Source organism: Felis catus, chromosome A3 (genome assembly GCF_018350175.1).
Source record: "Felis catus isolate Fca126 chromosome A3, F.catus_Fca126_mat1.0, whole genome shotgun sequence".
In the NCBI taxonomy this organism is placed as follows: Eukaryota; Metazoa; Chordata; class Mammalia; order Carnivora; family Felidae; genus Felis; species Felis catus.
The window spans coordinates 110,104,506-110,131,730 of NC_058370.1; the positions used below are offsets into that span (position 1 = coordinate 110,104,506).

Sequence of the window (27,225 nt, forward strand, 5' to 3'; positions counted from 1 at the left end):
TGGAACTGGAACTCACGACCCCTAGATCATGGAACGCATGTTCTTCCGACTGAGCCAGCCAAGTGCCCTGTTATTGTGATTTCCTTACAGAAAGTAGATCCTGACTGCCGCCTATGTACGTTAATTTATTTAATCCTCAGAAAAACCCTATGTCATAGTAGGTGGTATGAGTATCTCATTTTACAGAGAAGGCGGGAGTTTTACCCTGCCCACAAGCACAGAGTTAACAAGAGTTAAAATTGGATTTGAACTCGGGACACTGACTGGAAAACCTGTGCTCAATTATTTTTCTACACTCTGCAACCCAAAGTGTGATAGAATCAGCAACCTGGGAGCTTCTTAGAAATGCAGACCTAGGGGGGCACCTGGCTGGCACAGTCCGGTAGAGCAAGCAACTCAGAGACATGAGCTTGAGCCCCATGCTGGTCATGGAGGCTACTTAAAAAAACAGAACAAAGTTGGGGCGCCTGGGTGGCGCAGTCGGTTAAGCGTCCGACTTCAGCCAGGTCACGATCTCGCGGTCCGTGGGTTCGAGCCCCGCGTCGGGCTCTGGGCTGATGGCTCGGAGCCTGGAGCCTGTTTCCGATTCTGTGTCTCCCTCTCTCTCTGACCCTCCCCCGTTCATGCTCTGTCTCTCTCTGTCCCAAAAATAAATAAAAAACGTTGAAAAAAAAATTTTTTTTTAATAAAAAAAATAAAAAACAGAACAAAGTTGTAGGAAATGCAGACCTACTGAATCAGAACCTGCATTTTAGCCAGATCCCTAGACAATTCAATTGTAAATTGAATTTTGAGATGCACTGCCTATACTACCCAAAAGGAAGAGAAGGAGAAGCAGAAGGGGAGAAGGAGGAAGAGGAGAAAAGGAATATAAAGGTCTATTATGGTACTATGTACAAGACGAAGCCTGGGCTAGCCAAAATAGTTACACAGATCTACCTTCATTGAGGTTATAGTCTAGTGGGGGTAAAATACATTCACAAATAGCCAATAAAAAGTACACAGCGATTAGGGTCTTGCTTCTGACTGAGCCAGCCAGGAGCCCCTAGGGTCTTGGTACTAATCTGAAGGACCCCTGAGGTTTTAGAGAAGGGATGAGTTGTCTTTGGCAAGCTAGTTGGAGCTGTCTTTGTCAAAGCCAGGTAAAGGAAGTGCCTCTGAGGAGCTCTTTCTGATGGCCCCAGTTTTCCTGTACAACCCCCACAGTGCCGCATACACCGTTCATTTACACAACTAAACCATCATAAGTTGTGAGAAATGTGGATCTGCAAACTACTAATTTAAAGCATGTCATTGGTCAAGATCACTCAGATCCCTACAGATCCAGATCCCCAACTTCCAAAACACGGCTTTATCAGTATCCGCGTAACGTCTGGGCTTTGTATAGTCTCTATCTCTTCTATCTGCTCTATAGTAACTATCTCTGGCTTGAGCCCCCATTCTATTAATATTATATATCTGACTTCCTCTCCAGTTTTTCTCCTAAGATCTCTTTTTTTTTTTTTTGGTCTGTTTTTTTATTTTGTCGGTTATTGTTTTTGCTGTCATGATCTGTTTTTCTCAAAACTTTTCAGAACTCCAACCCCAGCTATTACCTACTCTGTTAATGTTCTTCTTTTTCCTCCAGCCGAGACATGTGCAGTCTTTAGAGATTCATTTCTATTCAAAGATTCACCCAGGATAAATATTTCCCATTTCAAAAGCAGCCCCAATGACTTCCAGGAATTTGTTTAATATATATTGTATTTAATACACAATATGATATAACATATAATTTATATTTATATTTGTTATATACATACATACATAGATATATGAACCAGGGTGACAAAACAAGACGAAAAGGTAAATTGGAATGGCTCAGATTGAGAAAAGAAAAGAAGGACGCTTGGGCGTCTCAGTTGGTTGAGCATCTGGCCCTTGAGTTTGGCTCAGGTCATGATCCTAGGGTTGTGATCCTAGCCCAGAGTTGGGCTCTGTGCTAAGCATGGAGCCTGCTTAAGATTCTCCCTCTCTCTATCTCTCTCTCTCTCAAATTAAAAAAAAAGAAAAAGAAAAAACTTGATAACAAAGGCTGAAATAATTGCACAGAGACGCAATCACTTCCACTGAGAGTGTATATAAACTAATTAAAGGAGGCTGTCCATTAGAGTGGGAGTTTCCTGGTATTACACAAAACTTATATGGCATCCTCATATTCATTTTTTACACATCCTGGACCCCATCATAGATTTCACAAACATGTTTGCAGGTAAGGACCATTTGCCCACAAGGTTTAGAACAGGAGAAATATAGACTCCAATGGAGACTTGTGTTAAGTTAATACGATCAGTGAATTGGGGTAGAGGGCAGAGGGTATTGGGGGTGGTGGGAAAGACTCTGATGGCAGATTTTCAAAGTGGCACCGATTCTCACCAGCGTCAATTGGAAAGACTCACAAGTAGCAGGTGTAAGGCAGCAGGGATCTCTTCACTAATAAATACGTAGGAGGTTTGCTGACCATTCTCCCATGGTTATCTCAGAGAAAGAGCAGCTACCCAACCTGTCTGGGATCCTCCAAATAAAGCTCTTTCAATTAACTGGCATGAGGTTACAGAGATTAGATGACCCATGGCCACTGGTGCCAAAAGGCACCTACTGGAAAAGAGAGGCCCAGGATCTTGGTGACAACCCAGCCTTCCCTTAGGAGGGCCACAGAACACAGAACAGTGGGTGACTGAGCCTCTGGTGGCACTGTCTCTGAAACACGGGCAGTGGCGACAGGACCTTGCCAGCTGCCCAGGGCTGGAGTGGAGTGGTTCTTCATTGTCCCCATTCTAGGATGTCAAAGTGTCACCAGATAAACCATCCTGGATCCTGAATGTTTTCAGCATCCACTAACTCATACACATCATCCCTGACTTTCTGGTGTTCAAGTTCTAAAGAGGGAAGCCAATTTTTAATAAACTCCCCCAAATACCAAGAGGCTATGCCCTCTCCCTGCACGTAGGATTCCAAAGTAAATTTCAATCCTGTACTACACTAGCAAGTAGGACTTCTCTTGCTAAAGAAGACAAAAAAAGCACAATTTAATCCTGAAGGGGCATCCCACTCCATAAAGGGAGGGATGGCACAGGAGGGGCCGATTTACCTGCCCCTAAAAATCAGCCTGCGGCCAATGGGCACATATGCTTCTTAATCCTCACTTGCTTGCTTTACTAACCAGACTTGAGTTCAATCACCCTAGACATTTTTTGTCACCTGTTTTCTCAATCTCTCTTTCCAGAATTCTCTCTGTCTCTCTCTGTCATCTGGCGTAAGTCCATAGCCTAGAGAAAAAAATAAAAAGAAAAGACATTAAGAGGGAACAATGTCTCGGGGCGCCTGGGTGGCTCAGTCAGTTAAGTATCCAACTTCCGCTCAGGTCATGATCTTGTGGTTTGTGAGTTTGAGCCATGTGTCAGGCTCTGTGCTGACAGCTCAGACAGAGCCTGGAGTCTGCTTCAGATTCTGTGTCTCCCTCTCTCTCTGCCCCTCCCCTGCTCACAATCTCTCTCTCTCTCTCTCTCTCTCTCTCTCTCTCTCTCTCTCTCTCTCTCAAAAATAAATAAACATTAAAAAAAAATTTTTTTAAAGAGGGAGCAATGTGTGTAATCTCAAGAAAAGGAGCTTTAAACAAACCTTCTGTGCTACTCCCACCAAGGAGCGTGAACCAAGCCTGGGCAGTGCCGTCTGAGAGGTCCCCCACCACTTATCTCCAGCCTAGGTGGATCCAGGAGCTAAATGGAAGCTGGGGTTGCACAGAACCTGGGGCCTACCCGCACTCAAAAGCACACCAGTGCACACGAGCATATAATCTAGGTTATTTTACAATCATTCATGCTGTTTCCCTGTATCATGCATGTAGACACTTAAGAGTCAAGTAGGGGGGCACCTGGCTGGCTCAGTCAATGGAGCATGTGACTCTTGATCTTGGAGTTGTGAGTTCAAGCCCCACATTGGGTGTAGAGAATACTTTAAAAAATAAAGTCTTGCAGATAAAACAGAGTCAAGGAGGTAGAACTGTAAGACTGACCATTTGCCCTGAGCCCAGGGAGACTAAGAAGAATCAGAGCTCACATTACCAAGTCCAAACAGTCCTCCGAATCCTCCTATAATTACAGGCATTACTGTCAAAACAGGATCCAGGCATATTGTCTTTTTTTAACATTTTACTCACTAAGAAGCAAGCTAAGGACAACAGCAGTATTTGAATTAATACCTTAAATTCTACCTTCCCCAGGTAAACAAAGACTCTTTATAATGTAAGGGACAATCCCACTAAGCAGCTTGGCAGGGAGTCCAATCTTACCTCCCTTTTTGGCCGGGAGGGGGTGGGGAGGGAGCTTCTGAAATACACCACCTTCCCACCTACAGTGAATAGCATCCCATTGTTACATAAGGAAATACAAAAATAGTAAGACAGTTGGACATTCCAATTCTACCTTTTTACCAACATTTTAAAAAGACATTATTATAAATAAAGTGAAACCCAGAACCCTATCTAACTGGGAACCCTCTTTGGTCAGCTCTTTTTTCCCTCTGTAAAACGGAGATTGAAAGTTGCTCCCCTACGTGTACTACCTGCCTCAGTAAGATATGTTCTGCTGACTTCTAAAATTTCCTCAATTCGGTGAAGGAAAATTGTATGTCTGATTCAATTAAAGAACTATTTGCTAGATAGTTATCTATTATCGTCTGGTCAGAGATTCTACTCTTCCTTTCCTTGGGAGGATTGTCCATAATGGTAATATAATCAACCCCTGGGGTAATACTCCCTGATCCTCAGCCTGTTTTTGCACCTGTGGTTTGCCTTTTGTCAGAGGTGGGCGTGCAAACAGGCAGGTGGGGGGAGGAAGGGGTGAGAATGAAATGACTTGTTTCTCATGTGAATGGGAGGAGGCCTTTATTCCACCTCCTGAAAAACTCCTTTAAAAGCGATGGCTGCTGCCGGACAACCACAGAACAGGTTCATTAGCAGACAGCCAGCATGGCCAACAAGTCGAAATTTATTGACTACATTGATGAAGCTCTGGAAAAATCAAAAGAAACTGCACTTTCTCGCTTGTTTTTCACCCACCAGGGGATTCCGTACCCCACCACCATGTGCACTTCAGAAACTTTCCAGGCCTTGGACACCTTTGAAGCCAGAAGCAATGACATAGTGCTTGCATCTTATCCAAAGTGTGGTAAATAACAAGTCATTTTCTACAAGGGCGCTTTTTCATAAGGAGTAGGTTGGGCAGGGTGCAAGGCAAAGGTGGGAGGAAGGCGGTTCCTCTCCGCATGAAGCTGGCCAGAAGTCAGGGAGGAGGACGACCAAGATGGTTAAGAACATAGCTTGTGAAATCAATAACCAGAACTGCTAGATTTAGAAATCCTGGGGTCTGAGGGAAGGATGATGGATGCAAAAAGGGAGTCATGGTGGGGCTAGCAACCAGAAAGATAAATGCAAGAAAGTTCATTTGCCATCGGCCACTGAGAGCAGGAAAGATTTTCATCTTGGTTTTTGACTGAGGAGCATGGCCATGTCTATAATGTATATGATGATTTCCATGTAATTATTTTTCAGGATCAAACATCATCAATCCTCCAGCTTCTCAAACCAGTGTTACAATGGTCATTTATCAATGGAGGATAAATTAAGAATCTGTGGGGCACCGGGGTGACATAGTCTGACTCTTGATTTCAGATCAGGTCATGATCTCATGGTTCGTGGGGTCAAGCCCTGCATGGGGCTCAGCGCTGTCAGCACAGAGCCTGCTTGGGATTCTTTCTCTCCCTTTCTCTCTGCCCCTCCCCCATGAGCGCTCTCTCTCTCCCTCTCTCTCTCTCTCTCTCTCCCCCTCTCTCTTTCCCTCTCAAAATAAATACATTAAAAAAAAAACAGAATCTAAGTCCCTATTTTACACAATCTGATTTTTTAAACTGTTATTTCATCTCTAAGTGTTTACTAAAGTCATCTTTATTTGATATTTTTCTTTCTATTATTTGATGCTGAGTTTTTATAAATTCAAAATTATATATACTTTTTTAGAAAATATTCACTGGGGCACCTGGGTGGCTCAGTCAGTTAAGCATCTGACTTTGACTCAGGTCATGATCTTATGGTTCGTGGGTTCAAGCCCCGCATCGGGGCTCTGCACTGACAGCTCAGAACCTGGAGCCTGCTTCATATTCTGTGTCTCCCACTCTCTCTGCCCCCCTGCCCCCTGCTTAGGCTCTGTCTGTCTGTCTGTCTCTCTCTCAAAAATAAACATTAAAACTTTTTTTTTCAAAGAAAATATTTACTAATGTAAGGTACAATAATATGTGATATATAATAAACAATCATTTCTATAACATAACATTGTTCTATAAGGAACATATTGTAGATTTAAGAAGAATTGCCTCTTGTTAAAATAGAAATCTGAAAAATAAGGTAACCTGAATTTATACTAATGTAAGTATGTTCTATTTTCCACAAAACTCTATTTCTTTCCATAGCCCAGTTTATTTCAAATGCAGAAGAACCAATTGTACACACCACAGAGTGGCTATAGATTTTAATTTTTATGATGTATATGCACAAGTAATATGCCTTTGCTATACCAAGATTCTTTTAATGAGCTTTGATTCTCTGATTTTTCTTATAGGTTCAAATTGGATTCTACATATCATTAGTGAGTTAATATTTGCTGAATCTAACAAAAAGTATGAATATCCAGAATTTCCAATTCTTGAATGTGGGGACCCAGAAAAATATCAGGTTAGTACAAAACAGCCTTTAAACTTATAGTAAATTATCATAGAAAGACTTCTTCCATTTGGGGGATTTTTTTAGTTTTGTGTTCAGAAAGTACTAATACTAATAATCATTGCAACTTATTTTGTGCGTACCATCTAAGCCCAGCACCTTTCAAGGATTGTCTCATTTCAGGGCAAAAAAACCTCATCACCGTTTCTCAAAAGATCAAACCGTCAGAGACTTGCCCAAGGTCAAGGGGCTTATAAATGTCAGGGCCAAGATTTGAACCCAAATTGTCCAATCTGAGCTTCTTAACCTCCGCACAATATGGACAGCCTACTTATTAAAGAGAACTAGGAGGGAAAGTAAGCCGAGAAACCTGAAGAAAAAAATTAAAATGAGGGGCACCTGGCTGGCTTAGTCAGTAAAACATGCTACTCTTGATCTTGGGGTTGTACGATCAAGTCCCATGTTGGGTGTAGAGATTACTTAAAAAATAAGATCTCTTTAAAAAAATTAAAACCATAAAAACTTTCTCTCTGAAGACAGAAACTTGGTGGGATGGCAAGAGAAGGGTTCCTCTAAGGCCTGGATCATTCTGCTTTCAGTTTATGTCAGCACCCCCCAGTCTTTTCCTAATAAGACACTATCTTTGGTGTCACTGTATCAGTGATGTCTCTGGTGTGTGGGGGGATGGGAAAGGGTAGTAGCCGAGAGAGTAAGCCACTGATGTGCATAAAGTTTCTTTTTTTTTTTTAATTTTTATTTTTGAGAGAGACAGAGAGGGACAGAGTGCAAGCAGGGGAGGTGCAGAGTGAGAGAGGGAGACAGAATCCGAAGCAGGCTCCAGGCTCTGAGCTGTCAGCACAGAGCCTGACGCGGGGCTAGAACTCACGAGCTATGAGATCATGACCTGAGCCGAAGTCAGACGCTTAACCGACTGAGCTACCCAGGCACCCTAAGGTTCTTTTTTTTTTTTTAATGTTTATTTATTTATTTTCAGGGAGAGAGAGAGAGAGAGAGAGAGAGAGAGAGAGAGAGAATGCATGAGCAAGGAAAGGCCAGAGAGAAATAGAGAACACCAAGCAGGCTCCATGCTATCACCACAGAGCCCGATGCAGGGCTCGACCTCACAAACTGTGAGATCATGACCTGACCCAAAATGAAGAGTTGGACACTTAACCTATTGAACCGCCCAGGCGCCCCCTTACCTGTTCTAATTCACTTTACCACACGTTATTGCTCCCACTACCAATGTAACCAGGTGAGGCTTGGGTGTGAGACAGAAAGTTCTGTTCCCAGACAGGAAAGGCAAGGACAGGGAGGGAGGAAGGATCTGCCTCAAGACTTCAGTGCCTGGACAGGACAGGTGGGAGGAAGGCCAGCCCCAGCCCCACCAGAAACGCATTTGGGGGCGGGGGGGGGAGGGACTACAGTCTCAGCAAAACTTTCAGAGGTGCTTACCGCCAGGACTCCCAACAAGCAGACAGAAGAACGAAGTTACTGAGAATTAAGTCACTGGATCGGGACTGACGAAGGGGTTTCTGGAAAACGACAGAGACACATGGCATGATGACAAATACAAACTGAAAAGTTGGATCCTAGGGGGAAGGAAGCCCATTTCCATGGATTGGGTTAAAGTAACAGAAAAACACAGGCAGACAAGGTATTCAGGGACTTGGGGCTGGGCTGGAGTGGGGAGCTAAGCGTGCATCCTGGATCTGGGGGGCTGCAACGTCAGGAGGAAGCAGAGGCCTAGCAGCCACAGCAGGGCCCAGAGGTGGGAGGTCAGGACCAGCTCAGGATGTGGGGACAGGAGTTTTAAGAAACTTTCCTAGGTAGAGATGAACGGGCTAATGAAAAGCCCCATTGATTTTTCCTCTCCAGGCCACTGCATAACCTTTTATCTAAAGAGGGTGTGTATCATCACCTTTAAAATTTATGCTAACATTTCTCTAGTTTTCCAACTTTTTTTAAAAGTAATTTTTATTTAAAATTTCTTCATTTTTGAGAGACAGAGTGACACAGAGCATGACTGGGGAGGGGCAGAGAGAGAGAGAGAGAGGGAGACACAGAATCCGAAGCAGGCTCCAGGCTCTGAGCTGTCAGCACAGAGCCCGATGCAGGGCTTGAACTCATGAATTCGAACTTGTGAGATCATGACCTGAGCCGAAGTCAGACACTTAACCGGCTGAGCCACCCAGGTGCCCATCCAACTTTTTTTAAAGTAAACTCTACATCCGAATTGGGACTCAGATTCATGATCTGGAGATGAAGAGTTGCATGCTCTGACTGAGCCAGCCAGACGCCCCTCCAACTCCCCTTTTATTTATAATTTTTTAAATTTATTTATTTACTTTGAGAGAGAGAGGGAGAATGCATGAGCAGGGGAGGGGCAGAGAGAGAGGGAGACGGAGAATCCCAAGCAGGCTCCGTGCCTCAGCACAGAGCCCAATGAGGGGCTCAGACCCACAAACTGTGAGATCTTGACCTGAGCCAAAACCAAGAGTCGGATGTTCAACAGACTGAGCTACCCAGGTGCCCCATGTGAGCTCTTGATCTCCAGGTTGTGGGTTTGAGCCCCACATTGGGCATAGAGATTACTTACAAAAATAAATAAAATTAAACACATGTATTTTCTTAAAATATGTCTATATTCAGTCTTTACATTGCTTATAGTTTGGCCCCATCACACATTTTCGTTGACACATCAGTTTTGTTACAGTTATTTCCCGTTTTCTCCCTGGACATTTCTTTAATCCTATTAGGAACTTTACTATTTCTCATATGTCTTTTTGTGATTTTTGGCCATGCAGTGCAGTGGAAACTGCATTCTATAACTTAATCTGAAAATTACCATCTGTGCGATTTTGCACAAAGCCCTTAAAACCTCAAAGTCATTTGTTAATCTCTAAAATGGGGGTTATAATATCCACCTGAGGGGATTGCTGTGAATGAATGTAAAAGTGATGTTCAAAACTAAAAATTAGGGAAATTTGATGTAAATCAAGTATTACGACTATCCTATTCTCTTCTTTTTTAATGTTTATTTATTTTTGAGAGAGAGAGAGAGAGAGAGAGAGAGAGAGAGAGAGAGAAAGCAAGGGAGAGGCAGAGAGAGAAGGACACAGAGGATCCAAAGCAGGCTCTAGTCTCTGAGCTGTCAGCCCAGAGCCAGATGCAGGGCTCAAACTCACAAACTGTGAGATCATGATCTGAGCTTAACTGACTGAGCCACCCAGATGCCCCTCAAGTATTATGACTATTAATTGCCACTGGAAGCCATATCATTGACTTAAATTGGTTTTTTATTTTTAAAATCTCAGGTGTTTTTTTTTCCTTTTTTTTGGGCTCTTGCTTGAGTTGAGATGTTCACTAAGTTTCTTTCTTTTTTTTTTCAAAAATTTTTATGTTTATTTTATTTTTGAGAGAGAGAAAGAGAGAGAGACAGCCTGCAGGGGAGGGGCAGAGAGAGAGAGGGAGACACAGAATCTGAAGCAGGCTCCAGGCTCTGAGCTGTCAGCACAGAACCCAAGGCGGGGCTCCAACTCATGGACTGCGAGATCATGACACGAGCTGGTGTCTAATGTCCACTAAGTTTCTACAGAAACATTGGCTATAAACGTCTAAATATCATTTTACCACTTGAAATAATATGCCCCAGCTGTGAGTGACCTCTACAAGTGTGGAAATGAAACTTGAGGCTTTAGCCCATATAACGTACTAAAACCCTTAACCCTGGCAGATTAAACAGGTAACTTCATTTTCAAAATTATCAGTAGAAGCAGACACATACACACACACACACACACACACACACACACACACACACACACACACAAAGAATCAATCACTGAGTCCTTACATTGACAAGAATTTCTCTAGTAAAATATTTCTCAGATATTCAAGTGACTGTGCACTTCCAGGTTCTGTTAGGATGTTTGATTGCATGGAATTTTGTTGGCAAAAAAAAAGTCTAGATATTAAAAGTGGGTTTGGGAGACCTATGGAAAAACTTGAGTATTTCTGGTAAAGACCTTGACTATAGAAGAGAGCCAAATGAAGACAGAATAGATCACAAATTATGAGCTGCGAAGAATCAATTCTAAAAAGAATTTAGTATGATTGTAGAAAAGGTAAAATTTTCAAAAAAAAAAGACCCCTCCAAAATGGTAAGCCAAACCCTATAAGGCGGTCCAGAAGGATGATTTAAATTATTTATGACTTTCTCCATTCCTCATCCCCACAAATTAAGAAAACAGAAATAAATTTTTAAAAACTGGAGGGGGAAATAGAAAAGGCACAGTAGTGATACTTGGAACTACCATTCAGATACTACACTTAAGAGCGATTCACCATAAGACATACACACTTTTACTTTACCATGTCTGTTTTTAAGAGAATGAAACAGTTTCCATCCCCAAGGATTCTGGCAACTCATCTCCATTATGACAAATTACCTGGGTCCATCTTCAAGAATAAAGCCAAGGTGAGTGTCCCTCCCTACTCGTATTTCAGTTTGAAGTTTTTAATGTCTAGATATTGCCTTTCTGAGCTATGTGATGAAGTCTGCATCTTATCATAGAATTTTGAGAAATGAAACGTGTGATTTAGCATTTCTTCTGTTGTTTCTTTCTTCAAATATATTTGCTATTGTTGTGCTCAAAGCGAATGCATTTTCAGTTAGGATATAAAACATATACCTAGAATTGAACATATTTTAAAATCTGTTTTATAGTGAATAGATTCCAGAATCCCACTAAGATATTTAGAGAGTTTAACAAAAGAATGCGATAGGAAAACGAGAAGTTGTGTTTTTTTGTTCTTTCTGGTGAGCATTATTTATGTGAGGTCTGAAGCAATTTTATTTCTGAATTTCACATATAATAGCAAACTTCACGTCCTGCCAACATAACTATAGGTGCTTTGGCTACTCTTATCATTTTTTTATTTTTGCTGACCAAACTCTGAACATTATTTTCATTGTCCTTAATATTACTTTTTAATATTATGTTGCAATTTTTACTTTGTGGTTTACCCTTCCAGATCATGCCCTTATGACTATTCTAATGAGCTTGCCCTTTTTTCCTTTTTGGTATCTTCTTTTTTTTTTTTAACGTTTATTTATTTATTTTGAGAAAGAGAGAGAGTGTGTGCACTGCTCACGCATGAACACATGCTAGCTGGGGGAGGGGCAAAGAGAGAGAGAGAGAGAGAGAGAGAGAGAGAGAGAGAGAGAGAATCTCAAGCCGGCTCTGCACTGTCAGTGCAGAACCTGGCTTGGGGCTCAATCCCACAAACCATGAGATTGTGACCTAAGCCGAACTCAAGAGTCAGACACTTAACCAACTGAGCCACCCAGGCACCTTGCTTTTTTCATATCTTCTACACATGCCTTCTTAATGTCTAAGTTCATTAGCAAAAGTTCTCTGCTACAACATCAGTCTGCTTTTTCTTCTTTTCTCTTCCCTCTCCCCAGACTTCCCCATCTGCCACCCCCGCTTCTTCGATTTCTCTGTATGTTAACAAAATTATGTCGTATACAAGATTACACAATGATATTGTTCACCCCTTCACTTTTCCAAAGTTCAAAATATAGACCTTAATAAATTAACTTAATTTTCTCTTTCTAGATTTTGGTGATATTTCGAAACCCTAAAGATACGGCAGTATCTTTTTTCCATTTCCACAACGATGTCCCTGATATTCCAAGCTATGGCTCCTGGGATGAATTCTTCAGACAGTTCATGAAAGGCCAAGGTATGGCTGTTGGTGAAAGAATTCTTACTTTGACAGATGACCACAAAAGTACAAAAAATCAAATGTATTTTAAGGTAAAGAAAGAAGACTAGGGAGGATCCAGGAACCAAAAAGTTGCTTTTATTTTAAATTTTTTTTAACGTTTATTTATTTTTGAGACAGAGGGAGACAGAGCATGAACGGGGGAGGGTCAGAGAGAGGGAGACACAGAATCTGAAACAGGCTCCAGGCTCTGAGCTGTCAGCACAGAGCCTGAAGCGGGGCTCGAGCTCACGGACCACGAGATCGTGACCTGAGCCAAAGTCGTTCGCTCAACCGACTGAGCCACCCAGGCGCCCCCCAAAAAGTTGCTTTTAATGAAACTTTAATGAAGTTTTATAGCACCACTAGTTCTGCACATCAAACAATAATACATTACTGTTTTTAAAAATAATTTGGGCAATTTACATGTTGCCTATAAGTATGAGGTGGCCATAGAACAGACATAGGACCAAGAGGCCTATACAGAGTCATGTAGAAAAGCATCTCTGGTTAATTTCCCCTAAGTCTCTATATAACACAATGATAAAAAAAAAAAAAAGAGAGAGAGAGAGATAAAACCATGACGTTGAGCAAACACATCTAAGATATTTGTTTGCCAGAAAGGAAAAGGCTTTGTTAGACCATGTTGATGTTTTACCTCTGGTTATTGATAACTGCAACTTTGTAGGTGCCTACTGAGGCTTCTGGCTGGCTCAGTCAGTAGAGCACGCAACCCTTGATCTTGGGGTTGTGAGTTTGAGCCCCACATTAGGTGTAGAGATTACTTAAAAAAAACTCTTGGAAGTGCCTACTGATGCTCCAATGTACTAAAGGAGGTGTTTTATGTGCATGATTTCATTTAAGACTATAACAAACTATGAATAAAGTATTTCTAGCCCCTTGCACAGATGAAAAAACTAATCCAAAAAGTTAAAAAACTTGCCAGTGGTCCCACTGCTTGTAAGCCCCAGTGACTCTGCTTCCATGGGTATAATGGCCACAGATTAAAGATGCCTCCTTTAGTTGGTGGCTCTTTTCAGTCTTGGCAGTGTCATAGAAGGCAGAATTAATGCCACATGATCCTTGAGAAGTTGTTGACAGGTCACTCTAAGAGAACCACTTTTATTTTATTTTATTGGCTAACAAACAGCATGTACAGTCTGCTCTTGGTTCTGGGGGTAGATTCCCGTGGTTCATCACTTACATACAACACCCAGTGCTCATCCTAACATGATTTTTCAAGTTTTATTTATTTATTTACTTACTCACGGACTTATTTATTATTTTGAGAGAGACAGAGCAGTGCCAAGTGTGGGAGGGGCAGAGAGAGAGGGAGAATCCCAAGCAGGCTCTGCACTGTCAATGCAGAGCCCGATGTGGGACTTAAACACATGAAACTGTGAGATCATGACCTGAGCTGAAATCGAGAGTGGGATGTTTAACCGACTGAGCCACCCAGGCGCCCAAAGAGGACCACTTCTAAAGGTGACCAGCACAGCAACACCACGCCCCACATGCATGGCCACTGGGTACAGTATTGGTTCCTAGGCACAGATTAAGTATTGGGATTGGCGGGGGGGGGGGGGGGGGGGGAGTGCACAGAAGGTGCTTATGAAGCACCACGATCAAAGTTTTGTTTGTCTGGAAACCACTCACTAAGTGGTGCAAAGTTTCTGCTTTGCATGCTTTGTTACGTTCAACTTATGAAGGAAGCTCAATGTACTGGAAAACATGCAGGATTTGGAATGGGAGGACTGGATTGGCTTCATCATTTATTATTATATATCAGTAATTAATATTAGATAGAATAGTTACCACTTACTGAGCAATTACTACATGCCAGGCACTATATACTACCTCTCGCGTGCATTTTAACATTTCATTTCTTTTTTTTAAGTTTATTTATTTTGAGAGACAGAGAGCGGAGAAGGGGCAGAGAGAGAAGGAGAGAGAGAATCCCAGACAGGCTCTGTGCTGTCAGCACAGAGCCCGATGAGGGACTCGAATACACGAACCATGAAATCATGACCTGAACCAAAACCAAGAGTTGGACGCTTAACCGACTAAGCCACCCAGATGCTCCCCAAAATTTCCATTTCTCTTAAGAAGCCCATGGGGACAAATACTATACTTGTCCCCTTTTGTAAAGATGGAAATAGAGGCATAAAAAGGTCACACAGCCACTAAGTAGCAGAGCTTGAATTTAAATTCAGGTTGAAATCACTCACACCTGGGTGATGTTGAGCAAGACATTTGATTTTTTTTTATTTTTTTTAACGTTTATTTATTTTTGAGACAGAGAGAGACAGAGCAAGAACGGGGGAGGGTCAGAGAGAGAGGGAGACACAGAATCGGAAACAGGCTCCAGGCTCTGAGCTGTCAGCACAGAGCCCGACGCAGGGCTCGAACTCATGAACCGTGAGATCGTGACCTGAGCTGAAGTCGGACGCTTAACCGACTGAGCCACCCAGGCGCCCCAAGACATTTGATCTTTATGAACATTGGTTTCCTGACTTATAAAGGAAAGGTAAGAATATCTGACCTGCAGGAAGTAGGACAGTAGAGCATTTTGTTTGGCAGCACTACAGCTCTGGTGTCAGACAGATGTTGAAAGACGGCAAAACCCATAACTTGCTGTGTGACCTTAAAGCGGTTATTTCCCCACCAACAAAATAGGTACAAAACCTGTACCTATCACCCTGGGTTGCTTTAAAGATCCCAGGATCAAATGTGTAACTATCAATTAATAGTGCATGGGGAAGAACAGAAAACCTGACCGCAGTGGCCCAAACAGATTAGGTTTAATTTTTCTCACTCAACAAGAAGCCTGAAGAGAGACAGCTGGTTCAGTTGCCCAGTGATGGCAAAGCCAACGCCTCTGCCATTCCCTTGGCCTTTCCCTTCTGCCTTTTGCAACATACTCTCAGGCTGGCTACTGTGCCTCCAAGCATCACTTTCAGATCCTGAAGGAGGTTCATCAAGACCGCAACGGTTTTACTAGAAACCTTCCGGCAGACTTATGCTTGTGTCTTGCTGGCCAGAACCATATCCTGAGACCAATCACAGCGCGAAGGGAGGCTGAGAAACAGGAACCAGAATTCCCATAACTGGCTTAGACCCAAGTAACCAGAGTTTGGTTAGCAGCAAAAACAGGAATATATTGGATATTGGGTATGAAACATACAGTGTCTGCCTCAACAAAGAAAACATGTGGAAATAGCCTGGCTCAAAGCAAGGGCTTCAATGATAACGATGATGATGATAAGAATTATGAGAATATTATTATTACTAGCGATTACAGTAACGGCTAAAATTTGCTGAGTGGGTACTATTAATCAGGCACTGTTTTAACCATTTGATGTGTGTTAATTCATTTAAGTCTAACAACAATGCCATTTTACTAATGAGGTAACTAAGGTACAAAGAGGTTTCGGTTGTTGCTCAAAGTCACACAGTTAATAAGCAGCACAGCTAATCAGTGTCTAGATGTTCACTGTCCAGTGTAGTAGCCACTAGCTACGTGTGGCAAATGAGCACGTGAATTGTGACTGGTGCAATCGAGGAGTTAAATTTTGCATCTTATTTAATTAGTTTAAATTTAAAAACAGATACTCAGGGCACCTGGGTGGCTCAGTCGGTTAAGGGTCTGACTTTGGCTCAGGTCATGATCTCAAGATTCGTGAGTTTGAGCCCCGCATCAGACTCTGCGCTGGCAGCAAGGAGCCTGGAGCCTGCTTCAGATTCTGTGTCTCCCTCCCTCTCTGTTCCTCCCCTGCTTGTTCCCTCTCTCTCTCAAAAACAAATAAACATTAAAAAAAAAAAAACCCAGATAATTCAGTTATTGGAAACTTTTAAATGAATTTGGTACAAGTTGAGTATATGAATCTACTTTCTCAACTTAAGTTGTAAACGTCTAAAAATACACCAGGGCACCTGGGTGGCTCAGTCGGTTAAGGGTCTGACTCTTGATTTCAGCTCAGGTCACAATCTCACGGGTTTGTGAATTTGAGCCCCGCATCAGGCTCTGCACTGACACTGCAGAGCCTGCTTTGGATTCTCTCTCTCTCTCTCTCTCTCCCTATCTCTATGCCTTTCCCCTACTTGTGGTCTCTCTCTCAGAGAATAAACAAATTAACCTTAAAAAAGGTCTAAAAATACATCAAGTATTTTTGATAAAGAATTTGGCATTCAAATTGAGATTCTCTGTAAGTGTAAAATGCCCACCGGCTTTTGAAGACTTAGAAACAAAGTGTGATGGTTCCTTAGTAATTTTTTATATTGATTATATTCTGAAATGATAATATTTTGGGATATATTTGGTTAAACAAAATAAAATATTAAAGTTAATTTCACCTGTTTCTTTTTGCTTTTTTTTTTAATTTTTTTAATGTTTATTTATTTTTGAGACAGAGACAGACAGAGCATGAACAGGGGAGGGGCAGAGAGAGAGGGAGACACAGAATCGGAAACAGGCTCCAGGCTCTGAGCTGTCAGCACAGAGCCCGATGCAGGGCTCGAACTCACGGACCGTGAGATCATGACCTGAGCCGAAGTCGGACGCTTAACCAACCAAGCCACCCAGGCACCCCTCTTTTTGCTTTTCTTAATGTGGCTACTGGAATATTTAAAATTACAGATGTGGTGGGGGGAATGCTGGGTGGTTCAGTCAGTTAAGCCTCTGACTCTGGCTCAGGTCATGATCTTTCGGTTCATGAGTTCGAGCCGCAAACCAGGCTCAGATCCTGCTTTGGATCCTGTCTCCCTTTATCTCTGTCCCTCCCTTGCTTCTGCTTTCTCTCTCTCTCTCAAAAATAAATAAATAAGCATTTTTTAAAATTTACAGATGTGGCTTCCATTAAATTTCTATTGGACAATGCTGATCGAGAAAACATCTGTCTCATCATTTCTTTTCTTTCTGGTACTATCTGTAGTTTTTCGTGTACCTTTCACTCTTTCTGAATCATTTTATTCACCTAAATATTCATGAATGTCTGGTAGTTTTTATCAAATCACTTTTGCAACTTGCTTAGTTATTATTTATGAAAATGATAAAATGAATAGAAATCTGACACAGGAATGGCCGTATGCCAGTTCTTCTGGAGCAGGGATTTATAATGACATACAAACATCTTATCTGAGCATATACACACACACATATATATAGTTTATATTTTAAAGCATAAATTAACCATCTATAATTTTAACCTCAATTATTTGAAATTCCCTAAGAATTTTTTCCTTATATTTTTAGTTTCCTGGGGAAGCTATTTTGATTTTGCCATTAACTGGAACAAACATCTTGATGATGAAAATGTTAAGTTCATATTATATGAAGACCTGAAAAAGGTAAGATTTTGATTATTGACATTCTATAGCAAGATTTATTATAAAATATCACATAGAGAACCTACTTTTAATGTCTGGTTGTGTGAACAAATATTGCATTCAATTAAAAAAATAAATATTCCAGATTTGTGGTACAATGCTAGGAAAAAAAAAAAACACAGTGCATAGGGGCTTAGGTTGTTTATTTTACAGAAATAAAATAATGCTTAGCAACTTATTACTAACAGTGGCTGCTTTATTTTCCTTCTGTGATAGATAGCCCAACTTAAGAATGGCAGAAATAATAAGTAGGTTTCAACTGAGATGGAATTGAATGTGCATTTGGCTGTGAATCGATTTTTCCATATAATGTTATTTTTTCAATTGGTATTCATGAACATTTATTTATTTTTTTAATATATGAAATTTATTGTCAAATTGGTTTCCATACAACACCCAGTGCTCATCCCAAAAGATGCCCTCTTCAATACCCATCACCTACCCTCCCCTCCCTCCCACCCCCCCCCCAACCCCCAGTTTGTTCGCAGTTTTTAAGAGTCTCTTATGCTTTGGCTGTCTCCCACTCTAACCTCTTTTTTTTTTTCCTCCCCCTCCCCCATTCATGAACATTTAGTGCTGCCCAGCATTGTTCTAGGCCCTTGTGATACATCAGTGAACAGACCAGACAAAATTCACTGCCCTGGAGAAGCTTACCTTCTAGCTGGAGGAGGCAGGGAGAGAGAAAAACAATAAATATAACATTTTAAAAATGTTTATAATATGTGAGAAAAAAGAAATGGTATAACTGATTAAGGAAAACTGGAAATGTCAGGGGTAGGGAATTGGGATGTTGGACAAATCCCCATATAAGATAGCTGGTAGAAACCTCATGGAATGGATGTGATTTGAGCAAAGATCTAAAGAAGATGAGGGAGTAAGCAGAGTAGGTAACTGGAATAAGAATTTTCCAGGCATACAGAACCAACTGGAGCAAACGCCCTGAGGTAGGAGTGTTCCTGGTATGGTTAAGTAATATGAAGGAGGCGGATGTGGCTGGGTCAGTAGGGGTGAACCAGGGGAGATTAACCAATGAGAACAGAGGCAAGGGAGTGGGGTAGAGAGGAGTGTGGGGAATAATGTGGCCAGCCATTGAAATTACTTTGGCCTTCACTCTGAGTGAAATAGAAAACCATTATGGGATTCGAGCAGAAAAGTGATAGGAGTTGTGTTTTTAACAGGTTCATTCTGGTTGGTGTATGAAAACGTACTAGAGAGAAGCAAAGATTGTGTAGAGAAACCCATGAGGAGAGTACTATAGCGGTCCAGGCAAAGGAAGATTGTGGCTTAGACCAGAAGTGGCAATGGAAGTAATAAGTAGTTAAATTCTGAATATTTGTTGAAGAAGAGCTATTAGGATTTGCTGCTGGATTGGATGGGAGAAAGAGCAGTGAGAGAAAAATGAAGTCAAATAAGACTCCAATATTACTGGCCTGACCAACTGAGAGGACTGAATTGTTGTCCCTTGAGTACGAGATGCCAGCAGGTGAAGTGAGATTGTGGGAAAGATCAGGGGTTTGGCTTTGCACATGCTTAGTCTGAGATGTTTATTAGTCATCCAAATGGAGAGGTCAAGTTGCCTATAAACGTGTTGAATGGAGAGAGTGCTGGGCTGTATATATAAATTTGGCACATAGATGGCATTTAAAGCCATGAGATTACATACTTACATGTATGTAAGTATATACATAGGGAAGAGAAGGAGACCAAGAACTGAGCCCTAGAGTCCCCCATATAGACTGTTTGGGAAACAGGAGGAACCAGCAAAGGAGATGGAGGAGGGGCTAATGAGGCAGGAGGGAAGCCAGAGTCCTGGACTCCAGTAGAGAAAGTATGTTAAAAAGGGAGCGTGCCAAATGCTTTCTAGAGGAATTGGGTTATTAACACCAGTCTCCTCTGACATTCTTATCAAAGGGAAGTATGAATGAATCCATCCCTTCTGTTTCTCGAGTGCATTTATGTAACATGAGAGAACATACTAATTTAGTCTTTTATCCTTCTAGTCTACAATGATGTTTCTGAAACTTGTGTTCCATGGAATGCCATGTTGCCCAGATGTTAATAATTCTTGCTTGGAGGTTGCCTATTCGAACTGATTTGGGGACTGTGGCTCTTTTGGGACATTCACATTGCAAGTTGACATACTCAAGAGTGAGAGATCCTGTAGGAAAAACAAAACAAACTTCTCTTTACTTAACCAAAAGGATTCCAAACTTATTTGACCTCACCCTTCACTCTCCTTTTCTTTTTTTTTCTTTTTTCACAAAACATCTATAGCTACCTTGAAGTAAATTAGTATTTTGTAGAAAAAACAGTTTAAGAAACTGTTCTAGAAGATTTTGAATCTTCATTGGTAGGGATACTGGTTACAAGGGTATTTAGACAAGATTAATTTCAAGATTTCTTCTAGTTTTCAGGATTCTAAAAATTAGACTTTCTGGATAGAATTAAACAATAGCTATAAATAGGATTCAGAAGAAAAGAGAATTGGAATGGGCATGTACAAATACATTGATTTCCTCAGCTCATTTAAACTGGTGCTTTTTTTTTTATTATTTTTTTTTAACGTTTATTTTTGAGAGAGACACAGCAAGAGCCAGGGAGAAGCAGAGAGAAAGAGGGGTAGATACAGATTCTGAAACAAGCTCCAGGCTCTGAGCTGTCAGCACACAGCCCGATGCAAGGCTTGCTCACAAACTGGGAGATCATAACCTGAGCCAAAGTCGGATGCTTAATCGACTGAGCCACCCAGGTGCCCCTAGACTGGTGCTTTTTAATAAAATGAGTATCATCTTAGATAAGACCTACTACTTAATGCTTGCTATCATTATTTGTATCCTGAGGAGTTTAATAAGAGTCACCCATTGAAACTACAAAGTAAAAACAATACAGAATATTTTGTAGGGCTATCTCAAATATTGATACAGAAGTATCAAAGAAAGTCTAAAGAGAGAGATGAAAAGGTGAGTTGGAGAGGTAGGCTTAGTAAATCCATTCTGGCTAAGAAACCTGTCTTTGCTCGGGCACAATTCCCATAGAAAGAAGTTTATCCTTGAAAATGTTGTTTTCAGAACCTGACCGCTGGAATAAAACAAATTGCTGAGTTCTTTGGATTCTCTTTAACTGGGGAGCAGATCCAAACCATCTCAGCCCAGAGTACCTTCCAAGCAATGCGAGCAAAGTCCCAGGAAACACACGGTGCCGTTGGGCCCTTCCTGTTCCGCAAAGGTAAAGTCGCATTGGTTTCTGGGACATCCATTGGTTTGCATGTAACAGGCAATCCAAATACTTTATTTTTATAATTTTTTTAATGTATATTTATTTTTGAGAGACAGAGAGACGGACAGAGCACCAGCAGGGGAGGGGCAGAGAGAGAGGGAGACCCCAAATCCAAAGCAGGCTCCAGGCTCTGAGCTGTCAGCACTAAGCCAGACGTGGGGCTTGAACCCACGAACCATGAGATCATGACTTAAGCCGAAGGCAGACACTTAACCGACTGAGCCACACAGGTGCCCCAATCCAAATACTTTTATCTTCAGTTAAGACAGGATTTTCTTGTTTCTCCCTCAGTAAGTTTGGACACAGTGAGTTCAAAGTAGACTGAGTTCCACTGAGTAGTATACTTCTACTGTGTACTAATTCCACAGAAGTAGACTGAGTGAGTTCCACAATATCTAAAGTATCTTTCAGAGTACTAAGTTCCTTGTACCTTTCTGCTTGCCAGCATGTGATGGCAGGACAACAGCCAGAGCTCCACCATTACATTAAAACTAAAGGATTATATATTTTTAAAATAAACAGGGAATAGCAAGATACAGAATCGCATGTTAGCTGAGTGGGGCCCCTTTAAAGAACTTTGTGGGAAGCCTCATCAGTGACTTCTTTATACCTCATTGGCCACCTCTTACTGCCCTGTTGGTTGGGAACTGTGATTTTTTTTTTTTAATTTTTTTTCAACGTTTTTTATTTATTTTTTTGGGACAGAGAGAGACAGAGCATGAACGGGGGAGGGGCAGAGAGAGAGGGAGGCACAGAATCAGAAACAGGCTCCAGGCTCCGAGCCATCAGCCCAGAGCCTGACGCAGGGCTCGAACTCACGGACCGCGAGATCGTGACCTGGCTGAAGTCGGACGCCTAACCGACTGCGCCACCCAGGCGCCCCAGGGAACTGTGATTTTTTTTAAAGGCAATCTAACTTCTTATGACAGTTTATGATAATATAGCTTAGGTATTACCAGTTTTTTAAAATTATATATATATATATATATATATATATATATATATATTGAAAGTATAACATGATTTAGAGGCAGCACTATGTGTTAGACCTTTTACTAGGCATAAATTTTACAGCAAAAAAATTCATGAATTCCTTAATTTTATAAATGTGGGCACCAAAGCTCAGGGAAATTAATTTGTCCGTTGCCACAAAGCTAATGATCGATGGAGTCAGGATTTGAACGTAGGTTTACTTGAGTCTACTCCACTTTACTTTATCAAATGAAGACCCATCTAAAATACCCACTGTGAATGGAACATTGAATGTAAATCTAGCTTGGGCTTGATTCCTGACTTTACCCCTGATTTTTATGCCTTGCTTGATTAGCTTTAAAGGAGGGGGAAGAAAATAGAACTTCTCTTTATATTGCTTTTTTAAAAATTTTTTTAATGTTTATTTTTGATAGAGAGAGAGAGAGAGAGCAGGGGAGGGGCAGAGAAAGAGGGAGACACAGAATCTGAAGCAGGCTCCAGGCTCTGAGCTGTCAGCACAGAGCCCGATGTGGGGCTCAAATTCACAAACCGTGAGATCACGACCTGAGCCAAAGTTGGTCGCTCAACCGACTGAGCCACCCAGGCGCCCCAACTTCCTTTGTTTTTAAAAGGAATAAGAAACACATATCTTAATTTCAGGCAAAGTAGTAACTTTTTGCAAAATTATCAGCATCTGAGGTCTTAACCAAAACCTGTTGTAAAATGATAACTTCTCGAGGGGTGAGGTATTTAAAAGACTTTACAGAGGGGGAGAAAAGAATGACTCTCAAAAAGTGGAATTTTAGGTCCCAAGTGTTGAGACAGGGGTGGGGCTAGGAGATGACTGAGGCCAACAGTCCCTTCGGTGATATAAAGAAAGCCCATCACCTACTATGCCACAGATGGGGAGGCCCCAATGGATACCATTAACTTTACAGGAGGAATTACATTCATTTTTAAGACTGTTTAATTTTCTTCATGTCTCCATTTCCCATTTCAGAGTGAAATGCTGCACTGAAAAAATGGTAAAATCAAGAAGAAATAGGGGGATGGGTAAAATGGGTGAAGGGAAGTAGGAGGTACAGGCTTCCAGTTAAGTAAGGAACAAGTCATGGGACTAAAAGGCACAGCACAGGTAACGGTATTATAAATGGCGTTGTATGGTAACAGATGGTAGCTATACTTGTGAGCACAGCATAGTGTGTCTAGTTGTCGAACCACTATGTGACAGCCCTGAAACGAATGTAACACTGTGTGCCAACCATACTCAAATAAAAATAAAAATAAAATGAAATAAATAGCTAAAAAAAAAAAAAAATGAGGAAACTATCTTCTAACAGGTGTCCGGGTCTGTTATTTTTGTGTGTGTTGTAGGTGAAGTTGGTGATTGGAAAAATTTGTTCAGTGAGACTCAGAACCAGGAAATGGATGAAAAATTCAAACAGTGCTTGGCAGGCACTTCCCTAGGAGCAAAGTTGAAGTATGAATCCTACTGCCACCCTTGAAGTAGGAATCCTACTGCCATCCGATTGCCAATTCAGCAGGCATGGGTATTTTCTTTTCCTGAATGATTATTAAATAATGAAATAAGTTGATCAAATAATCAACTAATGATAATTAAACAACGTTTAGATATACATAATATGAATTTAATAATAATGATAACATTGGGGCGTCTGGGTGGCTCAGTGGGTTGGGCATCCGACTTCGGTTCAGGTCATGATCTCGCGGTCTGTGACATCTAGCCCCGCGTCGGGCTCTGTGCTGACAGCTCAGAGCCTGGAGCCTGCTTCGGATTCTGGGTCTTTTTCTCATTTTCTCTGCCCCTCCCCTGCTCATGCTCTGTCTCTCTCTGTCTCAAAAAATAAATAAAACAATAATAATAATGATAACATTGAAGTTTTTGAGTGCAGAGTTGTTTGTTCACTTTTTTTTTTTTAATTTTTTTTCAACGTTTTTTATTTATTTTTGGGACAGAGAGAGACAGAGCATGAACGGGGGAGGGGCAGAGAGAGAGGGAGACACAGAATCGGAAACAGGCTCCAGGCTCCGAGCCATCAGCCCAGAGCCTGACGCGGGGCTCGAACTCACGGACCTCGAGATCGTGACCTGGCTGAAGTCGGACGCTTAACCGACTGCGCCACCCAGGCGCCCCTGTTCACTTTTTTTTTTAATGTTTATTTATTTTTGAGGGAGAGAGAGAACATGAGTGGGCAAGGGGCAGAGAGAGAGAGAGGGAGACACAGAATCTGAAGCAGACTCCAACCTCCGTACTGTCACCACAGAGCCTGATGCGGGCTTGAACCCACGGACCACAAGACCATGACCAGAGCTGAAGTCAGATGTCCAACCGACTGAGCCACCTAGGTGCCCCTTTAAACTTTTTTTAATGTTTATTATTTATTTTGGAGAGAGAGAGAGAGAGAGAGAGAGAGAGAAAGCACGAGCGGGGGAGGGGTAGAGAGAGAGGGAGACACAGAATCCGAAGCAGGCTCCAGGCTCTGAGCTGTCAGCACAGAGCCCGACGCAGGGCTCAAACCCACAAACTGTGAGATCATGACCTGAGCCGAAGTCGGACGCTTAACCGACTGAGCCACCCAGGCGCCCATTTGCTTTTTGGGGAAAGACCATTTAGCTGTCCAAAGGGGATACTCTTGCTCATGTGGCATGCTGGGGTTGTAACTTCTTTCATGCTCTGGGTTCACATAAGAGCATAAGCAGATACTATCAGAGACACACGTAAATTGGCGTCTGAATGGTGTGTAGATGAGACAGGCCTCCCAGTGATGCACAATTTTTTGTCCTCCCAGAATAATTCCTCTGTCCCTCACTACAGACCAAAGCACTTGTGGTTATCTCAGACTTACTGTCGGGGGGAATTTAATTCCAACTCTGCGCTGAATTAGGATGAATAAATCCTATCCTCATATAATTCAAGGAAAATGCATTCACTGCTCATCTACTCTGTGTATGTCCCTGCAGTGAGCCCCGTGGAGGCCCCACTCTCAAGGGGCATTATATGTCTATTTAACACAACCTTTAATTCAAAGCTAAATATTAGAGATTGTGTCATTCTGGCATAAAGGCTTTTCGACCACAGAACCCTAGGTAGTAAGGTGGAACTTACGAGAGAAGGTAAAGAAAGTTTTGGACGAACCCTCTCAACAGTCCCTAATCTTTACACCATAGCTAGTCACAGTGAAGAATAGAAGGTTCATAGAAAAGTTAAATAAAATTCCTTTGAGAGGGGTGCCTAGATGGCTCAGTCAGTTAAGCATTTGACTTCGGCTCAGGTCATGATCTCATGGTCTATGAGTTTGAGTCCTGCATCAGGCTCTGTGCTGACAGCTCGGAGCGTGGAGCCTGCTTCGGATTCTGTGTCTCCCTCTCTCTCTCTCTGCACCTCCCCCACTTGCACTCTGTCTCTCTCTCTCCCTCTCTCAAAAATAATAAATAATATTAAAATTTTTAAAAAAAAATTTGCATGAGAAAGACTGCAGGACTACTATTTCTGGTAGTATGGTGGATTATATAACCTGAAAACTCTTCCCTCAGAACACCAAGAAAGTCTGGATAAAAATTCTTACAAATTCTTTGAGTTGAATTTCTCAGCCCCCAGTAGAGTAAGTGGACTCATCAGGGCCCCAAACCACAGATGGAACAGAGAAGGAGACCAAGTAATAATCAGAGATGACATTAAGCCACCATTTACTGAGAGACTTGTCAGCAACAGAGGCTTGGGTTTTAATGCCCAGACCCCCATGACTGGTGCAGGAGTAGACAAATAGAGCAAAACAGAGCTGTTGAACTGACCCATAGAGGACAGGGCTGCCATTGCATATCTAGGAAGAAATTACACTCTTCCATATTTGCTCCTAAGACAATTGGTTATGATACAGAAGAAGTAAAATCAGATTCTCACATTCTATCACTCACAAAAATGAATTTCTTGCAAATTAAACAACCATATGTTTAAAAAAGATGTTAAAGCTTTAGTTTTTTGGAAGCAAATACAAGATAATATTTTTATAACTAGAATGAGATTTCTTTTTTTTTTTTTTCAACGTTTATTTATTTTTGGGACAGAGAGAGACAGAGCATGAACGGGGGAGGGGCAGAGAGAGAGGGAGACACAGAATCGGAAACAGGCTCCAGGCTCTAAGCCATCAGCCCAGAGCCTGACGCGGGGCTCAAACTCACGGACCGCGAGATCATGACCTGGCTGAAGTCGGACGCTTAACCGACTGCGCCACCCAGGCGCCCCGAGTGAGATTTCTTAAAGAAGAAACAGAAAGCACAAAGAGGACACAATTTATGTTTTTGGCTACATTAAAATCTAAACATCTTTGTGGGGTGTCTGGCTGGCTCAGTCCTGACTCTTGATCTCAGAGTTGTCAATTCTAGCCCCAGGCTGGATGTAGTTTAAAAAGTAAAAAAAAAAAAAAAAAAAATCTTAAAAAGTAAAACTGTGTCATTAAGAAAGTGAAACCCAAAAATGTAAACTGGCAGGGCAGAGACTTGAAGAAGTTACTAAATAAAAGGCTACTATTTAGAGTATATAAAGAACAACCAAGAGGTGCTTGGGTGGCTCAGTCAGTTAAGCGTCCAACTACGGCTCAGGTCAAGCATCCAACTACGGCTCAGGTCACAATCTCATGGTTTGTGAGTTTGAGCCCCGCCTCAGGCTTTCTGCTGTCAGCACAAAGCCCGCTTTGGATCCTCTGTCCCCCTCTCTCTCTGACCCTCCTCCACTCATTCTCTCTCTTTCTCACCAAATAAATAAATAAACTTAAAAAAAAAAAAACAAAACTTAAAGGGTACCTGGGTGGCTCAGTTGGTTGAGCGTTGAACTTCGGATCAGGTCATGGTCTCACAGTTTGTGGGTTTGAGCCCCACATCGGGGCTCTGGAGCCCACTTCGGATTCCGTGTCTCCCTCTCACTCTGCCCCTCCCTGCTCACTGTCTCTCAAAAATAAATAAACATTAAAAAATTTTTTTAAAAACTTAAAAAAATAAAGACCAACTGAATGGCTGCTTCCTTTCTTATACTCTATCTTTTTGAAACT

General features: G+C 41.7%; 1 protein-coding gene across 1 annotated transcript; it reads left to right on the forward strand.

Moving 5' to 3' along the window:
- Window positions 1–4,771: 4,771 nt before the first annotated feature.
- Window positions 4,772–23,831, forward strand: SULT6B1 (sulfotransferase family 6B member 1). The gene is made up of 7 exons (XM_023251958.2): window positions 4,772–5,207; window positions 6,654–6,766; window positions 11,145–11,234; window positions 12,379–12,505; window positions 17,778–17,872; window positions 20,980–21,136; window positions 23,534–23,831. The coding sequence occupies exons 1-7, from the start codon at window positions 5,009–5,011 to the stop codon at window positions 23,662–23,664; spliced, it is 912 nt and encodes a 303-aa protein (XP_023107726.2). The 5' UTR covers window positions 4,772–5,008; the 3' UTR covers window positions 23,665–23,831.
- The last annotated feature ends 3,394 nt before the right edge of the window (window positions 23,832–27,225 follow it).